General features: G+C 51.7%; 1 protein-coding gene across 2 annotated transcripts; it reads right to left on the bottom strand.

Moving 5' to 3' along the window:
• Positions 1-11,060: 11,060 nt before the first annotated feature.
• On the bottom strand, positions 11,061-22,318 carry BARX1 (BARX homeobox 1). 2 transcript variants are annotated; one of them, XR_007244129.1, is made up of 5 exons: positions 21,597-22,318; positions 15,461-15,749; positions 14,316-14,400; positions 11,751-12,237; positions 11,061-11,340 (listed from the first exon to the last, which is right to left on the bottom strand). XR_007244129.1 is itself a non-coding variant. In XM_048492259.1 (4 exons), the coding sequence occupies exons 1-4, from the start codon at positions 21,802-21,804 to the stop codon at positions 12,073-12,075; spliced, it is 747 nt and encodes a 248-aa protein (XP_048348216.1). In that variant the 5' UTR covers positions 21,805-22,318; the 3' UTR covers positions 11,338-12,072. The 2 variants fall into 2 exon arrangements, 1 of the variants encoding a protein (XP_048348216.1); XM_048492259.1 differs by having other exon boundaries at positions 11,338-12,237.
• Between the last annotated feature and the right edge of the window lie 1,082 nt (positions 22,319-23,400).

Here is a 23,400-nt window from a genome sequence, read left to right on the forward strand (position 1 = left end):
ACAGATATGATCCCAGATTGTTAAGGTCTTTAAAGGTCAACACCAGAACCTTGAACCTGAACCTGATTTGGTACTCGATCCAGTCAGTGCAGTTGGCAGAGCACGGGTTGAATGTGTGCTCACCATGGAGCCCCCATAACAACCTGGACCATTGCATTCTGGATCAGTTGGAGTTTCCAGAGAAGTCTCAAGGGTAACCCTACATAAAGTGAGTTATAGTAGTAGTCTGACCTAGAGGTGGATCACAGCAGCGCAAGATAGCAGGGAGCTACTTGCTGGATTTGGAAAAGGTGGAGAAATGTCATCCTGATCATATTGGTGACATGTGTCTCCATTGATAAGGAGGCATCAAGAGTCACCTCCCTCCAGATTCTTGATAGATGGTGTTGGTGTCAACTGTGCATCATCAAGAATGGGAAGCTGGCACCCCAATCCCAGGTCTCTCCAGCCCAGTCACAGGACAGCATTTCAAATGGATTGAGTTTCAGTCAACTTTGTCTCAGCCACTTCACCCTGCCTCCAGACGACTACTCAATGTAATCAGGGCAGTATCTGGCTGGCTGGCCATCCATTAAAAAGTATAGCTTAGTGTTAGCAGCATATTGATAGCAACTCAGCCTGAAACTCCAAACTTGCTGGATGAACGGGCACATGGAGATGTTAATAATATTGGGGAAAGGTTTCCCCCTGAGGGGCTCTGCTCATTAAAGTGTGTTGCTATTATATTCTCTCTCCTTGTGCTACTCTTTGACCTTGGAGAAATTAGACTAACCACTGCAAGGTTATTCCAGATATACCAACCTCAGCAAGATGGTGGGCCAGTAGATTGTGGTCAACCATGTCAAATGCTGCTGTCAAATCAAGTAATAGCAGCACTGACCCACCTTGATCCAGCTGTCTCTGGAGATCATAGGCAGTGAGGTCCATCAGTGCTGTTCCATAGCCAGGCAGAAAGAGGACTGAAGTGACTCCAGAGCTAGTAACTGGATGGAACAGTAGGATCCAAAATTTTCATTATTTAAACAAAAGTGCAAAGCAGAACTTGAGGGATTCAGTACATTTATAGGTGGCAAGTGATTTTTTTTAAGTTGTGATATATTTTTTATTTTTAATGGATTGTACTGGACTGCTTTAAGGGTGTGGAAAGGTATAATACAGGGGTAGGGAACCTGCGGCTCTCCAGATGTTCAGGAACTACAATTCCCATCAGCCTCTGTCAGCATGGCCATACCCCTGGTATAATAGAATGGGTAGATTAAAGGCCAGTAGCACTTCAGAGACCAAATAGAGTTTCAAAGTATGTACTTTGAAGAGTCAAAGCTACTTTTATCAAGCATGACAAAAGAAGCTTTGATTCTGGGTGCCTCATACCCTAAAACTCTGGTCCCTTCCACACAGGCAAAATAATGCACTTTCAATCCACTGTCACAGGGAGTTTCCCCACTTACCTTGGTCCAAAGGTTGCTGCACGCAACTCCCAGCACGCGCCATTTCTGGCGCACGCCCAGGCTTCCCCACGACGCCATGCTCTGCGCGGGGTCATCAAAAGGCCCCAGGAATTACATACGCTGAGGGGGGCACAATAGCGGCAGCGTCGGGGCGGCTGCGTTATCACCGCCCCTGTAGTGGGGAGTGCTGGGGGACCCCGCACTACTTGAGGAGAGTAGCGCGCGGCTTAAGGTAAGTGGGAAAACGCCCACAATTGCTTAAAAGTGGATTTTGCTATTCCGCACAGTAAAATCCAGGTGCAACGTGTATTGAAAGTGGATTGAAAGTGCATTATTCTGCCTGTGCGGAAGGGGGCTGTTTTTGGTCTCTGAGATGTTCCTGGACTCAAATCTAAGTGTTTTACTGCAGGTCAACATGACCACCCTCTGAAACTGTTTGAATGGTACAGTACAGCTTGATCTTGTCAGATATTGTAAGCTAAGCCAAATGGTTAATCACCAAGGAAGACTCTGCAGAGGAAAGCAGTGACAAACCACCTCAGTTTCATCTCTTGCCTTGAAAACTCCAGAGGGTTGGCTGCAACTTGACAACACTTCATGTTTTATTGATTACAGAAATCCCTTTGGGTGACAAGGAAAAATAGTAGAAACAAAAAAGAAATTTAGAAGTCTTTATATTGTGGGTACAAATACTCAGAATGGTGAATCAGACAGCAGTGATACAAAATACTTGAATTTTTGAACCGCACAAGTGTTGTTTTCCTGGGGATGCACATTTTGTCTGTGTTCACATTTGTGGGGTCATTTGTGGGGTCACAAGAAAAAGAAAAGAAAACTGCTTCTCAGTTCTGCAATATTAAAGTTACTGCAAAACCTGCCCTATTTTCCAAAGTCCTCCAGGTTGTTTAGCAGGAGAGGGACTGGTTTGCTCTGTGGGATACTGCAACCTAATACAAGCTCAATGGTGCAGACACCTCTATTGTGATGAGAATTATGGAAACTTCTGTGGTATTTGGGGCCTGTCACTGAAGCACACTTTGTACTGAAGATCTGACTTCATAATACAAATTAGTAGCATTTTCTTCCAAGTAAACTGCCTTAGAACCGGGAAGTCACACATCCCCTAGGACCGTGGTGGCGAACCTTTGGCGAACTCTTGTTATCTAGATTCCGGTTTCATCAGCCCCTTCCAGCGGATGGCCAATTGGGCCATGCTGGCGAGGGGCTGATAGGAGAATATGTAGTCCTGCTTTATCTGGAGTAACATCTGAGTGCCAAAGGTTCGCACCACTACCCTAGGAAGATCTTTATTGAACTTCCATTCTTGACAATACCTCGACCAGCTGGCCAGGCATTCAACTGAGTTTCACAGGTGAATGCATTCTCCAAATAAGAACACTCATTACTGCTATAAATGCTTCCCATCCACTTTCTCCCCAGCATAAAAAAATAATCAGACTTTAACACAAATTGGGGCACAAAGAAATTTAAGCACAAAATGCAATGAAGGGCATTTCTAGTAGATTTTCTGGAAAATGTTTAAAAAGTGAGGGCTTACATTGTGTCTTTTGTGCATTTGGTCAAGGAAGTAGGTAAGGGGGGTTCCCGCATTCAAACCCCCCCATTACATGTCCAAAGCTCCAGGCAGGGGCTGGCAGAGCCCTGTCTCCAGGCGTGGGCTGGTGAAACAATTGTGAAAGTGCATTGAAAGTGCATTATTCTGCATGTGCGGATAGACCCGGGGTCTGAAAGAGATGGGTGGGGGATCCATTTCTTTCCAGTCCCTGTTCTACTGTTGGTGTTCTCTTAGGCCCTTTCCACACATGTAGAATAATGCACTTCCAATCCACTTTCAGTGCACTTTGAAACTGGATTTTTACTGTGTGGAATAGCAAAATCCACTTGCAAACAACTGTGAAAGTGGATTGAATGTGAATTATTCTGCATGTACGGAAGGGGTCCTTAGACAAGAGAGATCATTGCCTGATCCTCTTTAATTTGACATAGGGCTCTCTCTCTCTCTCTCTCTCTCTCTCTCTCTCTCTCACACACACACACACACACACACACACACACACACAGGCACACTTTGCCTTTAAGATGCCTTTGGAGTTGGAGACAGCCACATTCCTTCTGAAGAGAGTCGAAGTTGGTTTTTCTCCAGCCAACATAATAACGGATCTGGGTTGGCACCTCGAAGACTAACATTTATTTTAATAGAAGCTTTGGTGAGTCACCAAGCTATTCCCCCCCCCTTCTTCTTGCGCTGAACACCCTCTTTTTTCACCCACCCCCCTACAACCATTTGTGAGATTTGGGTTGGGGGGGGTGTTGGGGGAAGGTGTTGGGGACACGTGGAACAACGGAAACCCCCCCCCCCCTCTGGATGAGAGAATTCCTCCCTCTTCTGCAGAGCTCTTCCCCGCCCCCAGGCTGCAAAACCTGGGCTCATTCCGGACATGCAGAATGATGCACTTTCAAACTGCTTTCAGTGCTCTTTGAAGCTGTGAGGAAGAGCAAAATCCACTTGCAAACAGTTGTGAAAGTGGTTTGAAAACGCATTATTTTGCGTGTGCAGAAGGGGCCCTGGATAATCTGCCCTCGAAGCAGAATATGCTTCATTGAAAAGCAAACGCCAGCTGTGCTTGCAGGTCAGCAACCTACCATTTAAGTCTGCCTTGTGACGCAGGCACAATTTGCAAGGAAGTTGCAGGGATGCCACTGGGGGATCCTTGTCCCTTTAGGACCAGTGAAAAGAGGGGGTGGGTCAGATTGACACTTAAATTCCAGAGCTTTGAAGAATTCGTGCTAAAAGACCGATCCTAAGCAGTCTCTCCGGGGGACACGCCGTCATGGTCAGTCTGCCTTATTCCCAGGTAAGGCACTGTCGGGATGCAACCCGAGCCCTTGGGAAACTGCATCGTGGCAAAGCGAAGTTGGCAGTTGTCAAGCAGGGCAGCCTTGCCAGCTACAGTCAGGGCTTGATGCCACGGGAAACGTGGCGCACCTTCGCTCCTGGCGCTGCAAAGGGGAAGACAAGTTGAAGGGAAGAAAGGACAGACGCCCACACCGGTATCTTTGGGTCCCTGGATCTTTGAATTACTGTGCAACATTGGTCAGCCCCACAAACGCTGCAGTGCTGGCTTCTTGGGGAGGTCCAAACAACGCAGCCCCCCTCCTCAGTCACAGCTGACTTGTAGTGCCCCCTTTATGGGTTTTCAAGGCAAGAGACTAACAGAGGTGGTTTGCTATTGCCTGCATAACAACCTCGGTATTCTTTGGTGGTCTCCCACCCAAGTACTCAGCAGACCCTGGCAGGGTCACCGTGCTTAGCTTCCGAAACCTAAGGATATCGGGCGAGCCTGGGCCATCCGACAGGTTAGGGCAGGTGCTGCCTCATAGTTCTCAAGGCTTGATTCCATAGGTGCCCAGAAGGCGGGGCTCTTGCGCCTGCTTAAAATCATCTGGAGAGTTTCGATTTTGGCTCTCAAAACAGCTCCCTCGGCTAGGTCGAGCAGTCTTTGGCGCGAAGCCTACTTTGCTGCCATCGGAAAGGGACGAAGCTGCTTTTCATGGCCACCATCATGGAATTCGGGCATAAAGATGACTTTTTCAAAACGCGAGCGACTGTAGTTGGAGCTTTGAAACAAGGAGGGCTCCACCTCTGAACCATCCAGCCTCTGGAAACGTGACACTTCCCTTCGGTTTAAATAAGAGTGGAGAGAACCAGTCAACCAGACCTGAGCGGCGTTTTCTTCGAATCCAGTGCAAAATGCAAGAGTCCAGACCTCGCTCCACATAGTGATTAAAAATGGATCAGATCTATCCTATGGTAATCGCGCGTTATCAGGGACAGCCGAGGCCAGACTAAAGTGAAGTCCAACAGCTGACCCCACCGTCTAAGTAAATGTGGCCCCCTGAAGGCATTTATCCGGCCCGCCAGGCATGGCAGTGATGGGTCCATTCATGTGCAGTGGGGGCTCGAGGGAGAGGAGGAACTGGCCCCAAGGGCTGTTGATTGCAATTACATGATGGCACCCCCAAATCTCCATGAATTTTCTGACCCAGAGTTGGAAACTTTACACATGGCAACTCCTGCTCCGCCCTTCCCTCTTGCTGCTCAGACGCTGCTTGCTCTCAGGCTTTCTGTTCCACCTCACTTTCATTGGCATCAGCCAGGCTGGTGAATCGCTCACTGGCTGCTAGGGAGGAAGAACCCAGGAAGATACCTAATCCTGGGTTAGATGGAATGCTTCATTGGGAAAGTTCTGCTTTTTTTTACAGGGGAAGGTATTCCACAGCCTCCCCAACAATATTTGGAGCCCACCCTGTACTTAACATACTTTGGTTACTGTTCTAAAAATAGACCATGACAGAAAGGCTGAAAGGTGAACTCAAACATTTTACAATCATTTGTGCATAGGAATTTGTTCATAGTTTTTTTTAGTCTGGCCCTCCAACAGTCTGAGGGACAGTGTACTGGCCCCCTGTTTAAAAAGTTTGGGGACCCCTGATCTAAGTGAAGTCTAAGTGAAGTCCAACAGCTGCCCCCGTCTAAGCCCAGCGCCAGCCCAGCAGGACAGTCAGCAAAGGGTTCCGCTGGGAGCGTCCAAAGCTGCCCCTTTGGGAATCTGTTGGCAGGCGGCGGCGTTGCCAACATCTCCCCTGGACTGGCTTTAAAAACCCGAGCCTCGCTTGAACTTGGCTGGACAATCCCGAAAGCTCTCGGATTAACACGGAGGGGCCTACGGCCAGGGGGGGCAGCTGTGCCCCATTTCGTGCCGCTTCAGACCTTCGAGAAACGCATCGGATCCTTTCTTGAAGATTAGAGCTGCGGGGAGCAGGGGGGGAAGCGTCGTCTACTTTGCAGAGAGGCGTCCGCGTCCGCTTTCTACACAGCATGGAGCTGCCCTCTACCGAATCGTGGGCACAAAAGGCGCCGCCTTGGCCCTTGGCCCTTTCCCTTATTCCACCCCGCACCGCAGAAAAAAAAATAATAACATGTGGAGGCCACAAGCAACTAAACAGTTTCCTTTCTAATTCACGTCAGTTAAATCAAAAGTATAGCTCCGATTCCTTTCTGCCAAACACTACAACGAATCTAAACTTTCCAGCACCACCCCGAACCTTGCCTCTTTCCTACTCCAGCCATATTAAAGGTATTAGGGGTAAAGACCCTGTGCAAGTACCATTAAGAATAGCTAATTTGTATTAAATAAGGACCGTCCGCTGCCCGGATTTTGCGCCACGCAAGCAATACAAAAGGGGGAATGCCACTCATTTGCTACCCTTTTGTATTGCTCGCATTCCCCGTTTCCAGTAGAATCCTATACAAAATTACTCCAATTTAAACCATTGATTTCGATGGTTCCAGGCTAGAGTAACTGTACGGGATTGCACTGGTATTGCACTTCTTAGCGGATCAGATTTGTAACCATGCTCCTCAAAGCAAAAAAAAAAAAAAAAACCGCAGGCAGCAGCCATCTTGGTCTGCAGAAACAGCACAACAACTAAAAAGTCACAAGGCCTTTCGAGTTTCACATGGTACTGAGAAGCCTGCATTCGTTGGCGATGCTGGGATGTGTATGTGCTTTGCGAGCAGTTCCCTGTTTGTGAATTCTGGCTCCTGTTTTTACATTTCACTCGCTTTGTTTCCCAGTCTTCACCTTCGAAGATATGCAGCCTAATTGTCCCCTTTATCACATTTATAATCGGCGCTTTGCCATTAAAGTCGAATTCTCTCCCGATCCTAATTCTGGAGAGCTCAGATGTGGTCGGCCGCAGCGGGTTTCGTCCCAGTAAAGGCGTACTGGAGCAGTTTTGGCTTAACTGAGGTCTCTGGAACAAAGTATTGATTTCTGAACTGAGTAGTCCCGTCCCACTCAAGTCAACGAGAACTATTCGTTCCAAAGAAACCTGGGGAAAACAGGGCCAGAGGGTTGGGTACGAGTTTGTTTTTAAAAATCCCTTCAATCCAGTTTAATTAATTAGATTGCAAACCTATGTACACTTACTTGGGAGTAAACCCTTTTGCATTCAGAGATATTTGAAAAGCACTGTTAAACCCACCGCTTCTTGAAACGTGTATTTTGAGTTTCGGGAACCACTTCATTAACTTTCAATCTTTCTGGGGTTTAGGCCGATCTAGTCCCAAATGAAGCCCACGAATCTAGTCAGAGCTTAGCACCCCAGTACTAAATTTCGAAGTAAGGCTGTAAATTAAGCACATTAATTTGGATTCAACCCCAGTGAATGCATTAGGCCTTTCGAGGGAGGGGAGGAGTATTTGAAAATAAATGAATATTTGGACACAGTGGGGCTTATTTAGCACGGATGGGGCTGCCTGCCCGTGAATCGTTGGATCAAATGAGACTTATTTCTCTCATGGAATGGGGCTAAATCATTCATTTCAATAACCTCCCTCCCAAGACAAGTTAAATCCCAAGAAAGCATCGAATCCATTTTGACTGAGGTTGGTTCCAGGGGGGACATTATTTAGGGTCAGGGTGCGTACATGTTAAAGCCGTACAGCTGCTGGACAGTGACTCTAGCTCTATCCCCAGGTTACAGGGAAAGAAAGTATACTCCATATGTAGCGTACACTTGGTTTTTTTCTTTAGGATGCTTTCTCAAGTTACATTCAGGGCATGTACGTGTGATTTAAAGACCACTTTTATCTAGGTACTGATGCCCTGTTTCCTTGGTAAAGAGAAAGTGTGTGTGTGGGTGGTGTGAGGAATAGAAGTAGGCAAGTACATGCGGGAGGGACCAGTTCACTGCGACACGTGAACAGGGCTATCGTGTAGCCAGACCCTGTGCATTGATTTCAGGGGGCTTTAGGTGGGAGGGGCGCCATTTAGAATGGCAGTCTTTCATAGACCGCCATTGAGTCCCGACGTTGTGTGAAACCCTCTCTCTTCTTCCGAAAGGCGTATGTGTGAGAGGGGCCTCCTTTCGTATCTCTCTAAAGTAAGGGGGGCTCACCTACAGCCCCCGCTGGAAGGCACCAGGTTGGCAACTATACCGGAGGCTGGATTAGCCTTGTTCTGCGCCAGAAACCCAGCTCCTTTTTTCCTGGTAGGGGATACCGACAGTCCTGAAAGGCTGGCCTCAGAAAACCGCTTTGGCTACCCGCGCGTGAGCTGCGCCACCCCCTCCCCGCCCTCCGTGGAGCATACAAAACGGACCACCCACATCTTTGCGGGACTCCCCGGATGAGCAGAAAAACAAGACTTTGTAAATTAACCAAACCGGGGCAAAGAGTGTGAAAAAAAATATGGTTTGATGAGGTCTAATTATGATCCAAAGGGGTGGAATCTTGAGAGTTTCAGTGGAAACGGACAAGGGGTGGAGAAATCGGAGCCAGCCTTCTAGAGGCTTCTCCAGACAGAGATTTGGAGGGATGGGGGAGACTTTCCAGATTGTCCTTCCCCACAGAATTTTTCCATTTTGCCTTGACCAGACCTCAACTTCTCTATTTTTTCCCTGATTTGGTTCGTCAGTATCTATCTACGAACCATAAATAAAATTCAGATAAAGTATTTAAACAGCCACACTCTGAGCTGCAAATCCCAGACGAAGACCCGGAGTTTTAAACTGCTGTTAGGGCAGCTGTTCTCGCCGCCTCCCGGAATTTTGTAACATCTCAGTCCCATCCCACGCGCAAGCAAACTTCCATAAACTTCAGCACACTTTAGAGAGCGCCTCCCAGCAGGTCTACTCAGAAGTAAGTCCCATTTTATCCAGTAGGGGTTACTCTAAGGAAAGTGTTCTCGGCCTTATAAGATCAAAACAGTCCATACCTGGCTTTCACCAAGCATATTTCAGAACTCAGCCGGAATAAATTACGGACGTGTTTAACGCGCAGCCTCTGAGGCCAAGAGTACACGGTGCTCAATCCAATAAGTGTTTACTTGGAAGTAAGCCCTACTGAGTTTAATGGGATATTATCTGAGATCAGTGCACAGGATTGCGCAGCCTTCGCCATTCAGAACTCTGGCAGAATCACGACCTTAATTTGATAGGATTTTCTGTTTAACACACGACAGATTTCTTCCTTTCCAACGCTAAAGGATCCGAGATTAGCAAAGTAGCTCTGTGCCCGATTACTCCATCCTAAACTCACTGATTTCGATTAGTTTATCTTGCAGTAACTCCGCACAGGTCTGCACAGTTACAGGAGTTAAGATCTGGGAGACGCACGTTGGAACCCCTGTTCTGCCATGGAAGCCCTCTGAGTGACCCTGAGCCAGTCACACACACTCACCTGGGCAGGGTTGGTGGGGGATTCAAACGGAGGAGAAACGAATGGATTCTGGTTGGGGAGAAAGGCCAGGTGTACATGAAGCAAGCAAAGAAAATAATATACTAGGGTGGAGACCTTTTAACCACAGAAAAGTTGCTAAAAGATGGCATTTGTCTCTCCCCCTCCTCCCCTTGCTGCTGTTTATGATACAGCTACAGATCTCTCGGGTTCATGAAAAGACCTGTGTCATGCGAAACGATGCATCCACACGTGTCAACGAAAAGGACAATAGAAGATGTTACTTGCGAGAGGCAAAGAAATATATTTGAAACAGAGAAAGGAACTTTTAAAAAAAGACAAACAAGGACCCGAGCCAACTGCTCGACTAAACCTTTGGCTCTTAAGTTCTGCTGGATGACAAAATCGTCACAGCACGAAAGAGACGGCACCGACTGTGCGGAGGGCCCAATTCTGACTGCTGGATCCGGGAGTCGTTTGGGGCGTGAGCGAAGTTTTTCGGGAGGCTCCCCAAGGATCTCTCCGGCTGCTATCAAAGCCGTACAAATAACCTCGTCGCAACAGGCGGAGATGCCTAGCGAGCTTGGATGGCCCCCAGCCTTTCCTGGGCGAGTTTGCGCCCCCCCCACCCCCACCCCCGCCCCCGCCCCCGCCCCCGCCCGAGTCTACAGACCGCGCGAATTGCGCCGTTTCCTCTTACGCTCCACCGCGGTGCTAAGAACCACAGACCCGCCGCCGGGGCCCCACTGAAATCGATCAGAACGGTATATTGCTGGCCAGAGGCGCCGCCTTAAGTGCTCGCCCCACACGGATAGAGTGAGCTATCTGGGGCGTAACGGGAGAGGCGGAGGGGCTCGGATGGGAATCTTCACTCGCTAGGAGACGGAATTGAGAGGTGGCAGATAAATACCATCAAATAAATCAAGAAATAATGTCTGCCTCATTGACCGAGTTGTGGGTGAACGGGCGGGTGGGGAAAGGGCACGGCAGACAGAATAGAATACACGACAGACAGACAGAATAAAGAAATAGGCTTCACTAAATGCAATAGGATATATGTACAGTGTTTTACACTTACATTATTCAAGACCAGCTCAAAGATCACTGTTACTACTCTGCTTTGCAAACACAGAAGGCAGGGAATGATCATCATCAGGTCTGCTCAGAGGTGAATCCCATTTTATTCAGGTGGGCTTACTCTCTGGGAAATTATCCTACGAGGACAGCCTCCGCTGGCTTCAAGGGAACGACTTGCAATCAAACAATAAGCGGTGCGCTCCCAACCCAAGCAGTGTGGAGGGGGCCCCTTGGGTTAGGGTTAAGGGTCAAGACCCTGGGGAGGGGTTTCAGCAAATGTTGGGCTGTGGAGGTCCGAGGCACCTTGGCTTGAGAGCGCACGAGTCAGAGGGACAGGCTTTTCCGTAGGCCTGGTCTGCTGCTGGAGTCCCCTGGGAGGCCAGACTGGCGGCCGATGCGCCCGGACGGCCAAGAGCTGATCTTCGCCTGGGTCTTCCCGGAGGGTTTCATGGCAAGCTCCACCTTGCATGAACCTACAGGTTTCTTCTCAAGGAGCCAGCGAGCCTTCGGCCGGAGGGTAATGAGAAAATGGAGGCACTACACTGCCCGGGCCTGTCATTCATAAAATACTTTATTGAAACAAAATCAATATTTTCACGTGAATAAAAATCGATTGTAAAGTTAACTGGTCTAATAACTTGGGGTAATCCAGGACCTCAGACGGGGCGGATTCTGCATGGGCCAAAAACAGCGGTGTGAAAATGGTATAAAAGGGTTTAAAATGGAGTAAAAGGGTTTACGCAGCTCTCACACCATTTTCACACCACTGTTTTTGGCCCATGCGGAATCCGCCAGGGGGAGAGGACTGCAAAACTATCGTCTGCCTTGTGGAGACCATGAAACCACGACCCCACCTCCCCCAGCAGTGCCCACCCAGACAGACAAGAGCAGGCGCCCTGCGCTTTACACAGGGAGGCGGGAGGGATCCTTCAAATGGAATCCACTGGGAAGGGTCCACTAACCATTTCGTCACCCATCTTCTTCTTTCAGCTTGGCAGCTTCTTAAAAACAAAAGCCCTTGATGGGCTCCGCGTATTCCACCTACTCCTGTTGAGCAGCAGGCGATCCACGTGGTGGAAACAAATGGAAGAGGACTGGCCAAGGCCTCCATGAGGTCTAGTCCATCGGCTGGCAAGGCGCGCCACCAAAGGTTCGTCCCTGCCTTATAGCTGGAAGTGCCACCAAAGCGTCCAGGTTCAGCTGGCGCTGGGAGCCGCAGCCTCTCGCACGGAAAAGGCGCCTTTGGAGTCCGCCAGTCTTTGCGTTCAGGCTCCCGGGCCTCGGCTATTCCTCCTGGCTGACCTCGCTGGGGGAACGGAGGCTCTCGGCTTGTTTGTCCACTTCCTTGGCTCGCTCCTGCTCCGTCAGCTGCTCGCTGGTGGGGATCGAGTTTTTCTTCGGGCGCCCTTTGGGCTTGGTGGGAGACTCGAGCCCTCCGCCCTGCAGGACCTGCGGAAACCCAAAGGCCTCAGTGTGCTGGGACAGCCAGCTGGCAAAGCGTCAGACTCACAGGCATCCAGGCGAGAAAAAATGACCCTCCAGAAGACTTTGGCCCCTTCCACACATGCAAAATAATGCACTTTCAATCCACTTCCAATGCACTTTGCAGCTGTGTGGAGCAGCAAAATCCACTTGCAAACAATTGTGAAAGTGGATTGAAAGTGCATTATTCTGCGTGTGCGGAGGGGGCCATTTGTGGCCCGGGAGTCCAGGGCCAATGCAAACACCCTCGCAGCTGCTCTGTCACCCCCTACTTGCCCGGCACAGGACAAGGAGCACCCCCTACTTGCCCGCTCAGGACAAGGAGCACCTTTTAATGGCAAGGCTCCTATGCCCGGAGCAGCAGAAATTCAACGGGCAAAACTTTCTCCAGCCTGGCCAGGCTGGGGGAGATTGATTTAATGGATTTTGGCCAGACACGCTGCGGGTCAACTGTAAGAAAATGGCCAGGGTGAGGGTCCCCACGTGTTCTGCGGGCCTGTGTTCAGCAGAGCATCTTCTCTGAACCAAACCATTGGACACTGGTTTGTGGCGTATCTCGCTTAAGAGGGCACGACGGTCTCTTCCCGTAAGGTGCTCATATTCAGCTAGGAGGAGAGAAAGGCTGCCCTAACCCCCACCCCCTTCAGCTGAGGGGAAGATTTGACTCCTCCTGTGATGTCTGGAGGCGCCAAAAAACGGAGCCAATACTTTCCCCTCGGCTTCAGTGGAAGGTGTGACTCTGTGTTAGGGTTGCTTGCGTTAGATGCCCACTGCCAGTGCCTCTGGCTACTGGGGGAAGCGCACCTCCTTGAAGCATTCAGGTGAACACATCCTATACTGATGGAATCATAAATGTATTGTCGAAGGCTTTCACGGCCGGAATCACTGGGGTGCTGTGTGGTTTCCGGGCTGTATGGCCGTGTTCTAGCAGCATTCTCTCCTGACGTTTTGCCTGCATCTGTGGCTGGCATCTTCAGAGGATCTGCTGAACATGCCAGCCACAGATGCAGGCGAAACGTCAGGAGAGAATGCTGCTAGAACACGGCCATACAGCCCGGAAACCACACAGCACCCCAGGAATCATAAATGCTTATATAACATTAAAGGTCATCGCCTCGCCGATTTCAGTGGAGTTTGTTTCCACCTGGGACTAAAACTGTGCGCGGGGAGGGGGCGCTTGAGAAAACGAGGGCCAAGGAGCACACGTTGCTGGCATTCAGGTTAGTCTACTCTAAACCATCAACGTCCAGTTAAAACTCTACGATTTAAATCTGCAGTTCATTCGAAAATCAATCACTCAATAGCTTCGGAGAGTAGCCGAACTGATCTGCGGTAGAGTGGAGAAGTTCGAGGCCCAGGGGCACCTTATAGCCCAGCAAGGTTAGGTTTGCGAAGCATAAGCTTCCCAGAGTCAAAGCTAGTATCTACGGAAGTATCTCATTCTGGAAAGCTTATAGCCCGAAATCTTGCTGATCTCCACGGTGCATCTGGACTCCAATCTAGTTACTCGCCTGAGAGCGTCAAAGGCAGATGCCCAAAGTGGGAGGGATGGTTCTCTCCGCCCCCCGCCCCCCCTCCCCCCCCCCCCCCACCAATGCTTTGCCCAAACAGACCACCAGGCCCGGGAAAAGCCAAAACGGCAGTCCGTAGCCCTGCTGATCTCACAATTTAGCCCGCTGCTGTCGGCAGGATTTGCTTCTTATTTCGAAAAGTCGAGGACGCCTGTCCCAGGGTGTCAGGAAAACAAGAGCGCCCGTCTGTGTAGGATGGGCCTGCGCTTTCTAGGACCCGGCGCTCTCTGGCTTCTCTTTCTTTTGGACCGGAGAGCGTCTGCCAGGAGACACCCATATGCGAGAGAAGAGGGGCTGAGCGAAACAAAGGATTTCCTTTCCCTTCCTATCCCTTCAAGTGCCTCCAGCTGCGCTGGTCCCGCCTCTCCATCCCCACCCCACCCACCTCGCCCCATGGAGCTGAAGGAATCTGTGGTTGCTTGGGTAAATAGGACGGGGGGAAACAGAAATTCTATATAATTTTAACACACTTACTATTTTCTTCCACTTCATTCGTCTATTTTGGTACCAGGTTTTCACCTGCAGCTGACTCAGCCCCAGGGACTCCGCCAGGTCTATTCTGCAGAGAAGAGAAGGCGCGTGTTCATCGACCAGTCCCTCTCCCCCTACCGCGTTTTTATTCCTCTAAATCAGGGGTCTTCAAACTATGGCCCTCCAGATGTTCATGGACTACAATTCCCATCAGCCCTGCCACTTGGCCATGCTGGCAGGGGCTGATGGGAATTGTTGTCCTTGAACATCTGGAGTGCCATAGTTTGAAGACCCCTGCTCTAAATTAATGTTTTGCTGCCCGATAAATTCCTCTCATCTTTTCCTATCCTCTTGCCTTTTGAATACTGTAACGCGGGGGGGGGGGGGGTTGACGGAGGTGGGGATAGCATGCTCCGGTGTACAAAGTGGCCAAGGGTTGTCTTTTAACCAAGCAAGGTAAGGTCAGGAACAAGAAGGTAAGGAACAAGAAGCCTCATGCTCAAATCGACCCCTCCCCCTTTCATAGCAGAGTACTAGCACTGAGTTTATACTGGAAGAAAAAAACGGGACTCCATCCGTTGCTCTTATACCTGTACTAAAACAAACAAACCCTTCCAGATTATAATACGTGAAGGCCTGCACGCTTGTGTTCTTCCGCCTCCAGGTGTACTTGGGGGAAGAACCTGTGAAACAGCCCTCATCTCCATCAGCGGAAGGCGGGAAAGATCATTGGGCTGGATTGCTAATTTGATTGCCCAAATCAAGGGAATGGTCTGGGTTGGCCTCTCCTTCCAGTAGGGGGGGGGGGGGCCTGGCTGGCTGGCCGCCCGCCCGCCCGCCCGAGAACTGGCGGGCGCGATGACCTCGGAAGGAGGTCTGGAAGAGGCCAAGAGCGGATTTCCGGGGCTGTCACTTCCCAGAGCCCTAACCTCTCTCCCAACCGAGCTTGGACAGATCTGGCCGGGGGCGAATGCCCGTCTAGCTCCTGGCTGCCCCTCGGGGATCTAGTGGTCACTCCGAAGAGGCGTCTCAGGCCAGTCCGCTCTTGGCAGCAGGGTCCTCTGGGCCGACAAGACCCTCCAGCCACTGCAGCCCTAGGACAGCGCAGCGGCCAGCTGGGAGCGAGGGCAGCCCCACTTTGGACCCACCTGTCCGGCGTCGAGAGGTATTTCTGCTTCTCAAAGCGCTTCTCCAGGCCCATCAGCTGCAGCTCGGTGAAGACGGTGCGGCTCCGGCGACCTTTCTTGGCTTTGCCGCCCGCCTCGGGGCCTCCCTGCTCCAGCTTCCCGCGGAGGTGCAGCTCCAGGGGCAGGTGAGGGGCTCCGGGGGAGCCTTGGAGCCCGGACCCGGCGGCCAGCAGAGCAGAGCTCAAGCCCGAGCAGCCCAGCGGCGCCAGCGGGAACTTGAAGACGGCTGCCTGCTCCGCCTTCAGCACGGCTGCGGGGAAAGAGAAGCACAGCCTGAGGCGCAGAGCTCGACGGGGGACGTCGTGGGGGGGGGGGGGTTCCTCACAGGCCGCCGCCCCTTCCCCCCAAGAGAGCCGGAATGCATTGACATTGCCACAAAAAAATGCCACACGGTTTAGGAAGGCAAATGGTTCACAGGCCTCTCTTCAGAGTATCCGGCCCGAGTGGCCTAGTGGTTACACACCTGTTCATAGATCTGGGTCCCGATGACTACTCTGCTGGGAAGCTACCTGACTGACCTTGGGCTGCCACTCAAACTCACTTACCTCGTAGGGTTGGCGTCGAGGATAAGACCAGGGCATGTAAGAACCCCTGAGCCTCTCCAATTTGCTGGAGGGGTAACCCTGAGGTTCCAGGAGGGCCTCTTCGGGACCTCCCCGCTTCCAGCAGCCATTAGATTTCTCAGCAGAAACAACTTCTGTCCCTGACAGAATTCCGATGGATTCCGTGTACAACCTTCTGTGCCCTCAAGTGAGATTTGGACAAGGTCAAGTTCCTTTTTGGGGTTCTTACAGCAGGCTGGCCTGAGAAATCGTGAAGACTCAAACCCACCCTTCCTGCCTCGACATGAGGGTCTGAATCCTTGGTTTTTTTTCCCCCTTATGGGCTCTCAACACTCCTAGATTCTTGAGCAGGGAGTAAATCCTCTCCACGAATGGACTGCAATATCAGGTTGCATTTCTGTTTAAATCAGGGGAGCTTGCTGGTAGATGGAGTGGATGGCTGTAGAAAGGTTGGTGGCTCAATCTGTGCTCTTTTGAGGCCGAGAGTTATTAAAAGGTTAAGAGGGGCAGACTCCAATTTGGTGAACCGGGTTTGTTTCCTCACTCCTCCACATGAAACCTATTGGGTGGTGACCTTGGGCTGCTCATAGTTCTCTCAGACCTCTCTCAGCCCCACCTACCTCACAGGGTGTCTGTTGTGGGAAGAGGAAGGGAAGGAGTTTGTAAGCTACCCTGAGCCTCCTTAAAGGTACAGAACAGCAGGACATAAAAGCCAGCTCTTCTGTTAAGTCTGTTGAACAGGGCTTACTCTCAGGAAAGTGCTCTCAGGATGGAAGGGAGGCGAAAAGGGGGCCGATTCCTTCTGAGGGTTTATGCAAGAGAGGTAGAGGAGGAGGGTGAAGCCCAACCACTTGCCCAAGTCCTTCCCTCCAGTCAATGTGCCTCTATCCAAAAGATCTGGCTTCGATCGGAAATGCTGACTCTTTTCAATCAGTGCTACTTTGACTTCAAGGAAACTGGCGGTGAAGTTGGGAACAGCGACTGCAGTCAAGCGCAGTCCTTGGGGCGAATCTTCCGCTGATCTCAAGGGAGGGGGATTGAACCCGACTTCAGGCTGCCGTCGATTTAGAGGGCTTGTTCCGGATCTTGTGGGAATGTTTGCTGAAAGGTGGCACCACCTTGCTTCAAAGCGTTTCTCTCCTCTGAGGCTGCTTGTGTACCTGCCATTCTCTACACCCGAAGATCTTGTTATTTTGCCCGAAAATAATAAATCAAACGTTCCTTACTCCTACTAAAGCTGCAAAATAAATCGCCCCCTTTTATAATGCAGTCACTTCCGATTTTATGCGTATATTAAAATACTGGGAGTCCAGTGGGCCGATTAAGTAAGGTAGTCGGAGCGTTTTTGAAATATTGCATGGACTTCGCAGCTGCTAGAAAACAGCTCAAGACTCCATGTTTAGTATTTTTGTGGGAATGAATTGTTAATGGAAAATTGCCTTTAAAATTTTCACTAGAATAAACAATAGATGAAAGGGAACGGGTTTGGTTCTATTCCGACAGTTTTTTTCCTTAGAACCTTGGGCTGTGATTTTAAAATGAATTTAAATTGATACCGGATCACAGTGCAATGATTCAATTAGATATACATTAGTGGTACAGAGAGCGAGAGTAATAAGCATCTTTTAAAACAAAAAGCTAAACCGAGGTCGACAGCAATATTGTTACAGTGAGAGAGGGATGCTAGATTTCGGGCCCATTATTTGATTTTTGTAAAGGTCATAATCCAGTGAAAGTAAACCGGTATAAAGCCTCTTTGGATGCCATGAAAGAGAGGGAAAAATGCTTAGGAAGCCGATTATATGCTTGCTGGGGAGTTATTTTTTGTGATTTTTATTGCTGTTCGGTGTTTATTGCTTTTTAACCTTTGCAAGCCACCTAGTATGAGGCAAGGTATAAATATAAATGAATATGCAAGTCGGTTTACAAGTCGGATCCTGTTAATTGGGATTTACAGGCAAGTAAGTTAGTATAGGATTGTTCCTTTAAGGTCTCCTACTAAAAGCAACAGGGCAAATGGCACCGCACAATCACATATATCTAGGATCCCTTTCACTGTGGGCGGTGGGATGCTTACTCAGAAGTAACTCCGGCTGAGTTCAGCGGACTTTGGCTAGGAAGTGCGTTTAGAAGCGCAGCCTTAGAAGTGTAAGATCAATCCCAGATCGGCTGGGGAATCCCCATTTGCTGCAGGCAGGAAGGCAGGAAGTCATTTTTGCCTTTTAATGTTGCCGAGGAAACACTAAACGAAGGCAAGTCACTTCCACACAGCCTTAGAGACAAAAATGCGTAGGGGTGGGGAGGGAGGGCGGCGGAGGCAGTCAGAGGTCGATTCCTCTTTGCATAAAAAAAATCTAATTAGAAAAGCGGATTGCTTATTACTTCCCGTCTGTTCCTCAGACCAATGTTCGTGGTCGCATCGTGACTCCAGTGCTTCTAACCCAGGCAAGCTTCAGTCCACTCACTCACACACACAAGGTTCTTTGGCGAGGTGGTCCACTATTTTCAAAGGACCCATCCCGCATTCATCGCGGTACCCGGACCTACTTTCTTTCAGTGGCCCTGCGTCCAAGGACTTGGACGGTTCGGGGTTGGGGAGGGGGACAAATGGCCATAGGGATCTTCTTTCAGCTCTAAGGAAACGCTTTTAGAGCGATTGTTAATTGGGACTTACAGGCAAGTAAATTAGTACAGGATTATACCCTTAAGGTCTCCTACTAAAAGCAACAGGGTACTGACAGCGCATCTGAGCGCGCATCCAGCGGTGGCCGCCAAGCGCCAAACGAACCCAGCAGAAAAAGTGGACCCCTCTGGAAGGCTGATTTGGCATTTCCCTCAACCTTCGATCTAGAGAGAATTTCCATTATACTCAGATGGAGAAGTCCAGCTAACTTCTCCAATGGCTGACGCTTGATCGCAGGCCTCGGGGGTATTCGGATCTGTACCCGGATTGTACAGCGATAAAAGAAAACTTTTCAGAGAGACCTATTTCCAGACACTCTGAGGATATTTTGCCAGGATCTTTCCATAAATTTCCCCGACCTCTGGAGGCGCACCCTTGGGAGACGGCTGCATGGGATTTTTATGCACCACAAAGCGCAGCACATAAAGGCACAGGCAAGAGGGAGGGGTTATCTATTCCCCCAGCTCTAACGTCAGTTGCTAAGCGGGAGAGAAATGGTTTCTGTTTGAAGAGGATACGTGGCGAAAAGATACAGGTAACCCTCAGAACTACCCTGTACATTAGGATTGGACCTTTGGCCTACGGCGATGAAGTTGATTTGCCCTAACTATATTTTGAAAGTCAACATCTAGTAAAGTTTCCTCTCCCTATCATTTTAAATATAGCCCAGCTAACTCGAAATACGTTTAAGCCGCTTTGAACATGGGTCACTCACCGGGTTTTAAAAAATTAATTTTCGGGCAGGAAAAGACAACAGATTGTCCCGGGAGAAATTACAGGGCTGTGCTATTTATTTACTCTGTGCAACCGGGACTGAAAACAAAGCCGACGCCGGAAGGCAAAACGTGCCCGTCGATGCCTTTGAATCGAGGAGAGTGGCTTCGACCGCCCTCGGCGCCTCTGCTAATGGGGTGCCACCGGTTTAGCCAGGAGGCCACCCCCGTTTACACGGAAGAAGAAGGCTGAAAAAGCCTGGCCAGATGTCGCTCTGCTTAGGCCCGCTCTCGGGTTAGCGCCCCAGCAGAAACGTTTGCCTCTCCAACCCAGTTCCCTTTCCAATCGGAGAAGGCTGCTCCTCGCCCACCACCCGGAACACCAGGCCTAAATCTGCGCTTTGATGATGGCAGAAGGCCCCCCCCCTTCCTCTGCTCAGAGGGGCTCCGTTTGGAGGGTGAAGAGCAAAGAGATTAGAGGAGGGGGGAGGGAGGAAAGGAGGGGCCCAGAAGGTGCCCAGCCAGTAGCCGAGGCCTGCAGTCGGAGCCTGGCCAGAGGAAGTGGGGAGAAGGCGCGCCGTCCGAAGTGGTTGTTGGCACGGGCCGCGAGAAACCCAGAGAGCTGCTCCCGAGGACCTGGCGGCTGGCGGGCGGGCGGGTGGCTGGGAGGGCCGGGCCTTGCGGATGCGACTCCTGCAAGCCTGGCTCTTCCAGCCTTCCCCGAGAAAGAGGGGACACGATTGTGGTGACGATTTCTGGGGAGCGTCTGCTCTCTCACCCCCGCCCCTCCCAGACCCCAGTTTCTTCAGTCCGGGCCTGGAAACTTTTCTTTCCAGTTATCCTTTTGCAACGCAGTTCAGTAGAGTTGGGTTTGGAAACACGCCCCGGGCCAGGGGTGTTCTCGACGGAACCAGGCACCTTAAGTCACCCTCCCCACCACTTGTTGGGACTGCGGCGGCTGCCAGCCAGGCTCAGACGATGAGCTCGGCCGGCCGAAAGAGGGGCAAGTGAGAGCCCCGCAGGTGCTTCCTGCCCCCACCCTCCAGAACAACGGCCCAGGGTTTTTTAACCGCCCGGTCAAGTCTCAGGCCGGTCCAGTTGTGCTGCTCATGTGGGGGGGGGGGGGTTTCTTCCCTTTCCGGAGGGAGAGGCGACCCTGCTACAGACGGCGGAGAAACTCTTCCTTTGCGCTTCTGGGTGCAGCCCCCGAGGCCTGGTGCTGCACGGGGAGCCCCGCTGAGTCTATTGCATCCGCCAACGCATACGGAGGCTTTGATGCCTGCAGGGCCAAACGCTTGGTGGACCTCCCGCTTCGCAGTCAACGGGTTGTGGGTCGGGCTAGTTGTTTGCTTTGTAAACACTCTGGAATCATCCCTCCCCCTCTTCTGCCCCCCACCTCCTCCGTGTTTTTCGAGTGGTGGATTCTAGCAGATCTGGCTGGAGCTAGGGAGGACTACTTTGCAGCCATAGGGTGCTAAGAGAAGGGATCTTAATCTATGCAAGGCGGGGACTCATCATCTACCTTGGCTGGCGACGTCTAAAGAAAGTGCTACTGATGTTCCTTTTCCCTGCCTGAATCACAGCACGGCTGCCGTGTTAGACACATGTATTCAGGAGGAATCGTCAAAGCCGCTGCTGTACCCGAGAGAGAGGGAAAGGCTGGCCTGCTGCAGCTCGGTCTGCAGACTCCCCGATCGCCTCGGCTTCTTAGGATCGCAGGCGATGCCCGGTGGGGTGCCCTGGTTTGTGTCGAAGGGGATCGATTTCGGGCGAGGATGGGCCTCAGTGAAAGAGGTGGGACTTCCCTCTCGTTCAACGCTCCTTGAATCCCCGGAAGGCCGGATCGCCACTCACCATTGAAATCAAGCCCCCTAACACCCCCCCCCCCAGGAACCGCGCCATTTATCCCACTGGGGGATAAATTCAGCCTCGGTTCCCACGGAGCAGAGACGAGGCCAGGAAACCTCGAAAGGGGAACCAGTTCAGGTGGGGGTGGGTGAGGGGGCAGAGTCCCCGCGCCTATTTGCAAGCGGACAAAGGCAAATACAAGTCAGATCGCACCCCACCCCCCAGTCCCCGCAACTCCCAAGATCCCGAATGGGCCCCCCGCCCGGGAGAGGGGCGGCCCAGAGGCTTACCCAAAGGGGTGTGGTAAGGCCGAGCCGAAAGCAGCGCCTTCACGCCGAACTTGAGCAGCTCCCCGGCCGGCGCCGAGCCTTTGGCGTCCGGGTGATCCGTCAGGATCTCCTCGATCATAAAGCTCCGGTAGCGATGCGATCGGTGGTCGACGAAGGCTTCGGCGGGGAAATAGTGGGCGGGGGCGCCCAGGTCCAAGGGGTGCTGCATGGTGGCGAGGAGCCCGGGGGAGCCCCCAGCCCAGCCCCGCCGAGGCCAGTCCAGCCCGCGGCCCTCAGGCCAGCCCCGGGGCCGGCGCTTCCCCCAGGGCGCGGAGAGGCCGGGGCCCGGCCGGGGCCATCCTCGTCTCCGCCGCGGGCCGTCGATCCCTGCGCCGATCCCGCCGGGGCGCTCCCTGCCGCCAGCCAGCCAGCCAGCCAGCCAGCCAGCCGATCTTGCCCGCGCCCCTAGAAGCTCTCCCGGCCGAGTGAGCGAGGCCAGCCCCCGGTGGCTCGAAGGCGCGGCCTCGGAAGAGCCTGCTGCTTTCTCCGCCCCAGCGAGGCCGCCCCGCACCACAGCCTATTATAGGGCGGGCGCTGGTCAGGGCGCGAGGTGCTGCTGGGGATGCGAGGCAGGGGGGCGGGGGAAATGGGGAGGGGCGGGCGAGCTGGGGACGGGGCCGCTGGGCCCACGCTGGCGACTGCGCCTCCGTCCCAGGAATGCACCGCCTTCACGCCTGTCCAGTCCCTCCCCCGGGGGCACCCCTTCCTGGGGCGACTGAGGACCCCGGCCAGAGTCGCCTCTGACTCCACCCGCCTCTGCCAGCCTGACCCAAAGGTGGGATCGCGCCCAACTTCTGGGGCAAATGATGGGGGACTTCAGGGAACAAACTTAAGCAAGAAGAAGACCACACCCCCACCCCTGCTAAATTCGACGGGGCTTTCTTTACCTCCACGAAAGCGTTCCAGGGATCACCGGGCCAGCGTCCCAGAACTGCAACGGGTCTCGAGCAGGGACCGGGCCCCCGCCAAGACCCCCCCCCCCGCCCCCTCCCGGCCCAGTTTATTCCTTCCTTCCTTGTTTACATCCTTTTGTTTGTTAACGCGGCATCAAAGGAATGTTCTGCTTCTCACGTCAGAGAAACGTCCCTCGCTTCGCATGCCACGGGAACCACCGTTTCTCCTTCTAACACACACACACACACACACACACACACACACACACACACACACACACCCGAAGCCAGGCTACATCTACCTCTGCAATGGTGCAAGACCCGAGGAGTCCAAAACGTTCAGCCAGTTAATTCCTTCCAGCCATTTGAGAAAATCGCGCTCCCAAATACCGAATCAGACACGATACTGCAAAAAGCAAACGGTGCAGGAGGGAGAGAGCGAAACTGTGAATGTAATTTGAAAAGAAACGAGGACTCCCTCCCAGTGACTTAAAACACAGAATCGTTTAGGCTTATTCTTTTTTTTTCGGAAATAAGATTTCCAGAACTTCAGATATGCCACAGTTTATTTGCCGGTTTACAATTTTTAATATTCCCTGAGGCGGCTTACACATTTTTACAACAACCGGAAGATACCAATTTTAAAATCCAGCATTAAAACGGCAGCCCACGGAGCTCACCGAGGCTTGCTTCCCAGGAAATATGTTGCCCACGCGATTCACTGGAAAGGGGCCCGAATGATTTCATACCAGGAGCCCATCCACTGCGGCCAACCCAACCTGGGTCGGGCGCGTAAACCCTGGTCTGTTAATCTTCGGGTGGCTCGTCTAACAGTGGCGAGACTTGCACCAAGTCAGAATGTAGGTTCAGAT

This window comes from Sphaerodactylus townsendi, linkage group LG03, assembly GCF_021028975.2.
Source record: "Sphaerodactylus townsendi isolate TG3544 linkage group LG03, MPM_Stown_v2.3, whole genome shotgun sequence".
Taxonomy (NCBI): Eukaryota; Metazoa; Chordata; class Lepidosauria; order Squamata; family Sphaerodactylidae; genus Sphaerodactylus; species Sphaerodactylus townsendi.

Excerpts from the sequence above, each read along its gene's own strand:
- BARX1 (XM_048492259.1), bottom strand. The coding sequence starts at position 21,804 with ATGCAGCACCCCTTGGACCTGGGCGCCCCCGCCCACTATTTCCCCGCC. Across the intron at positions 15,750-21,596 it reads GCCTTACCACACCCCTTTGG|CCGTGCTGAAGGCGGAGCAG; the intron begins GTAAGCCTCTGG and ends CTTTCCCCGCAG. Across the intron at positions 14,401-15,460 it reads TACCTCTCGACGCCGGACAG|AATAGACCTGGCGGAGTCCC; the intron begins GTGGGTCCAAAG and ends TCTTCTCTGCAG.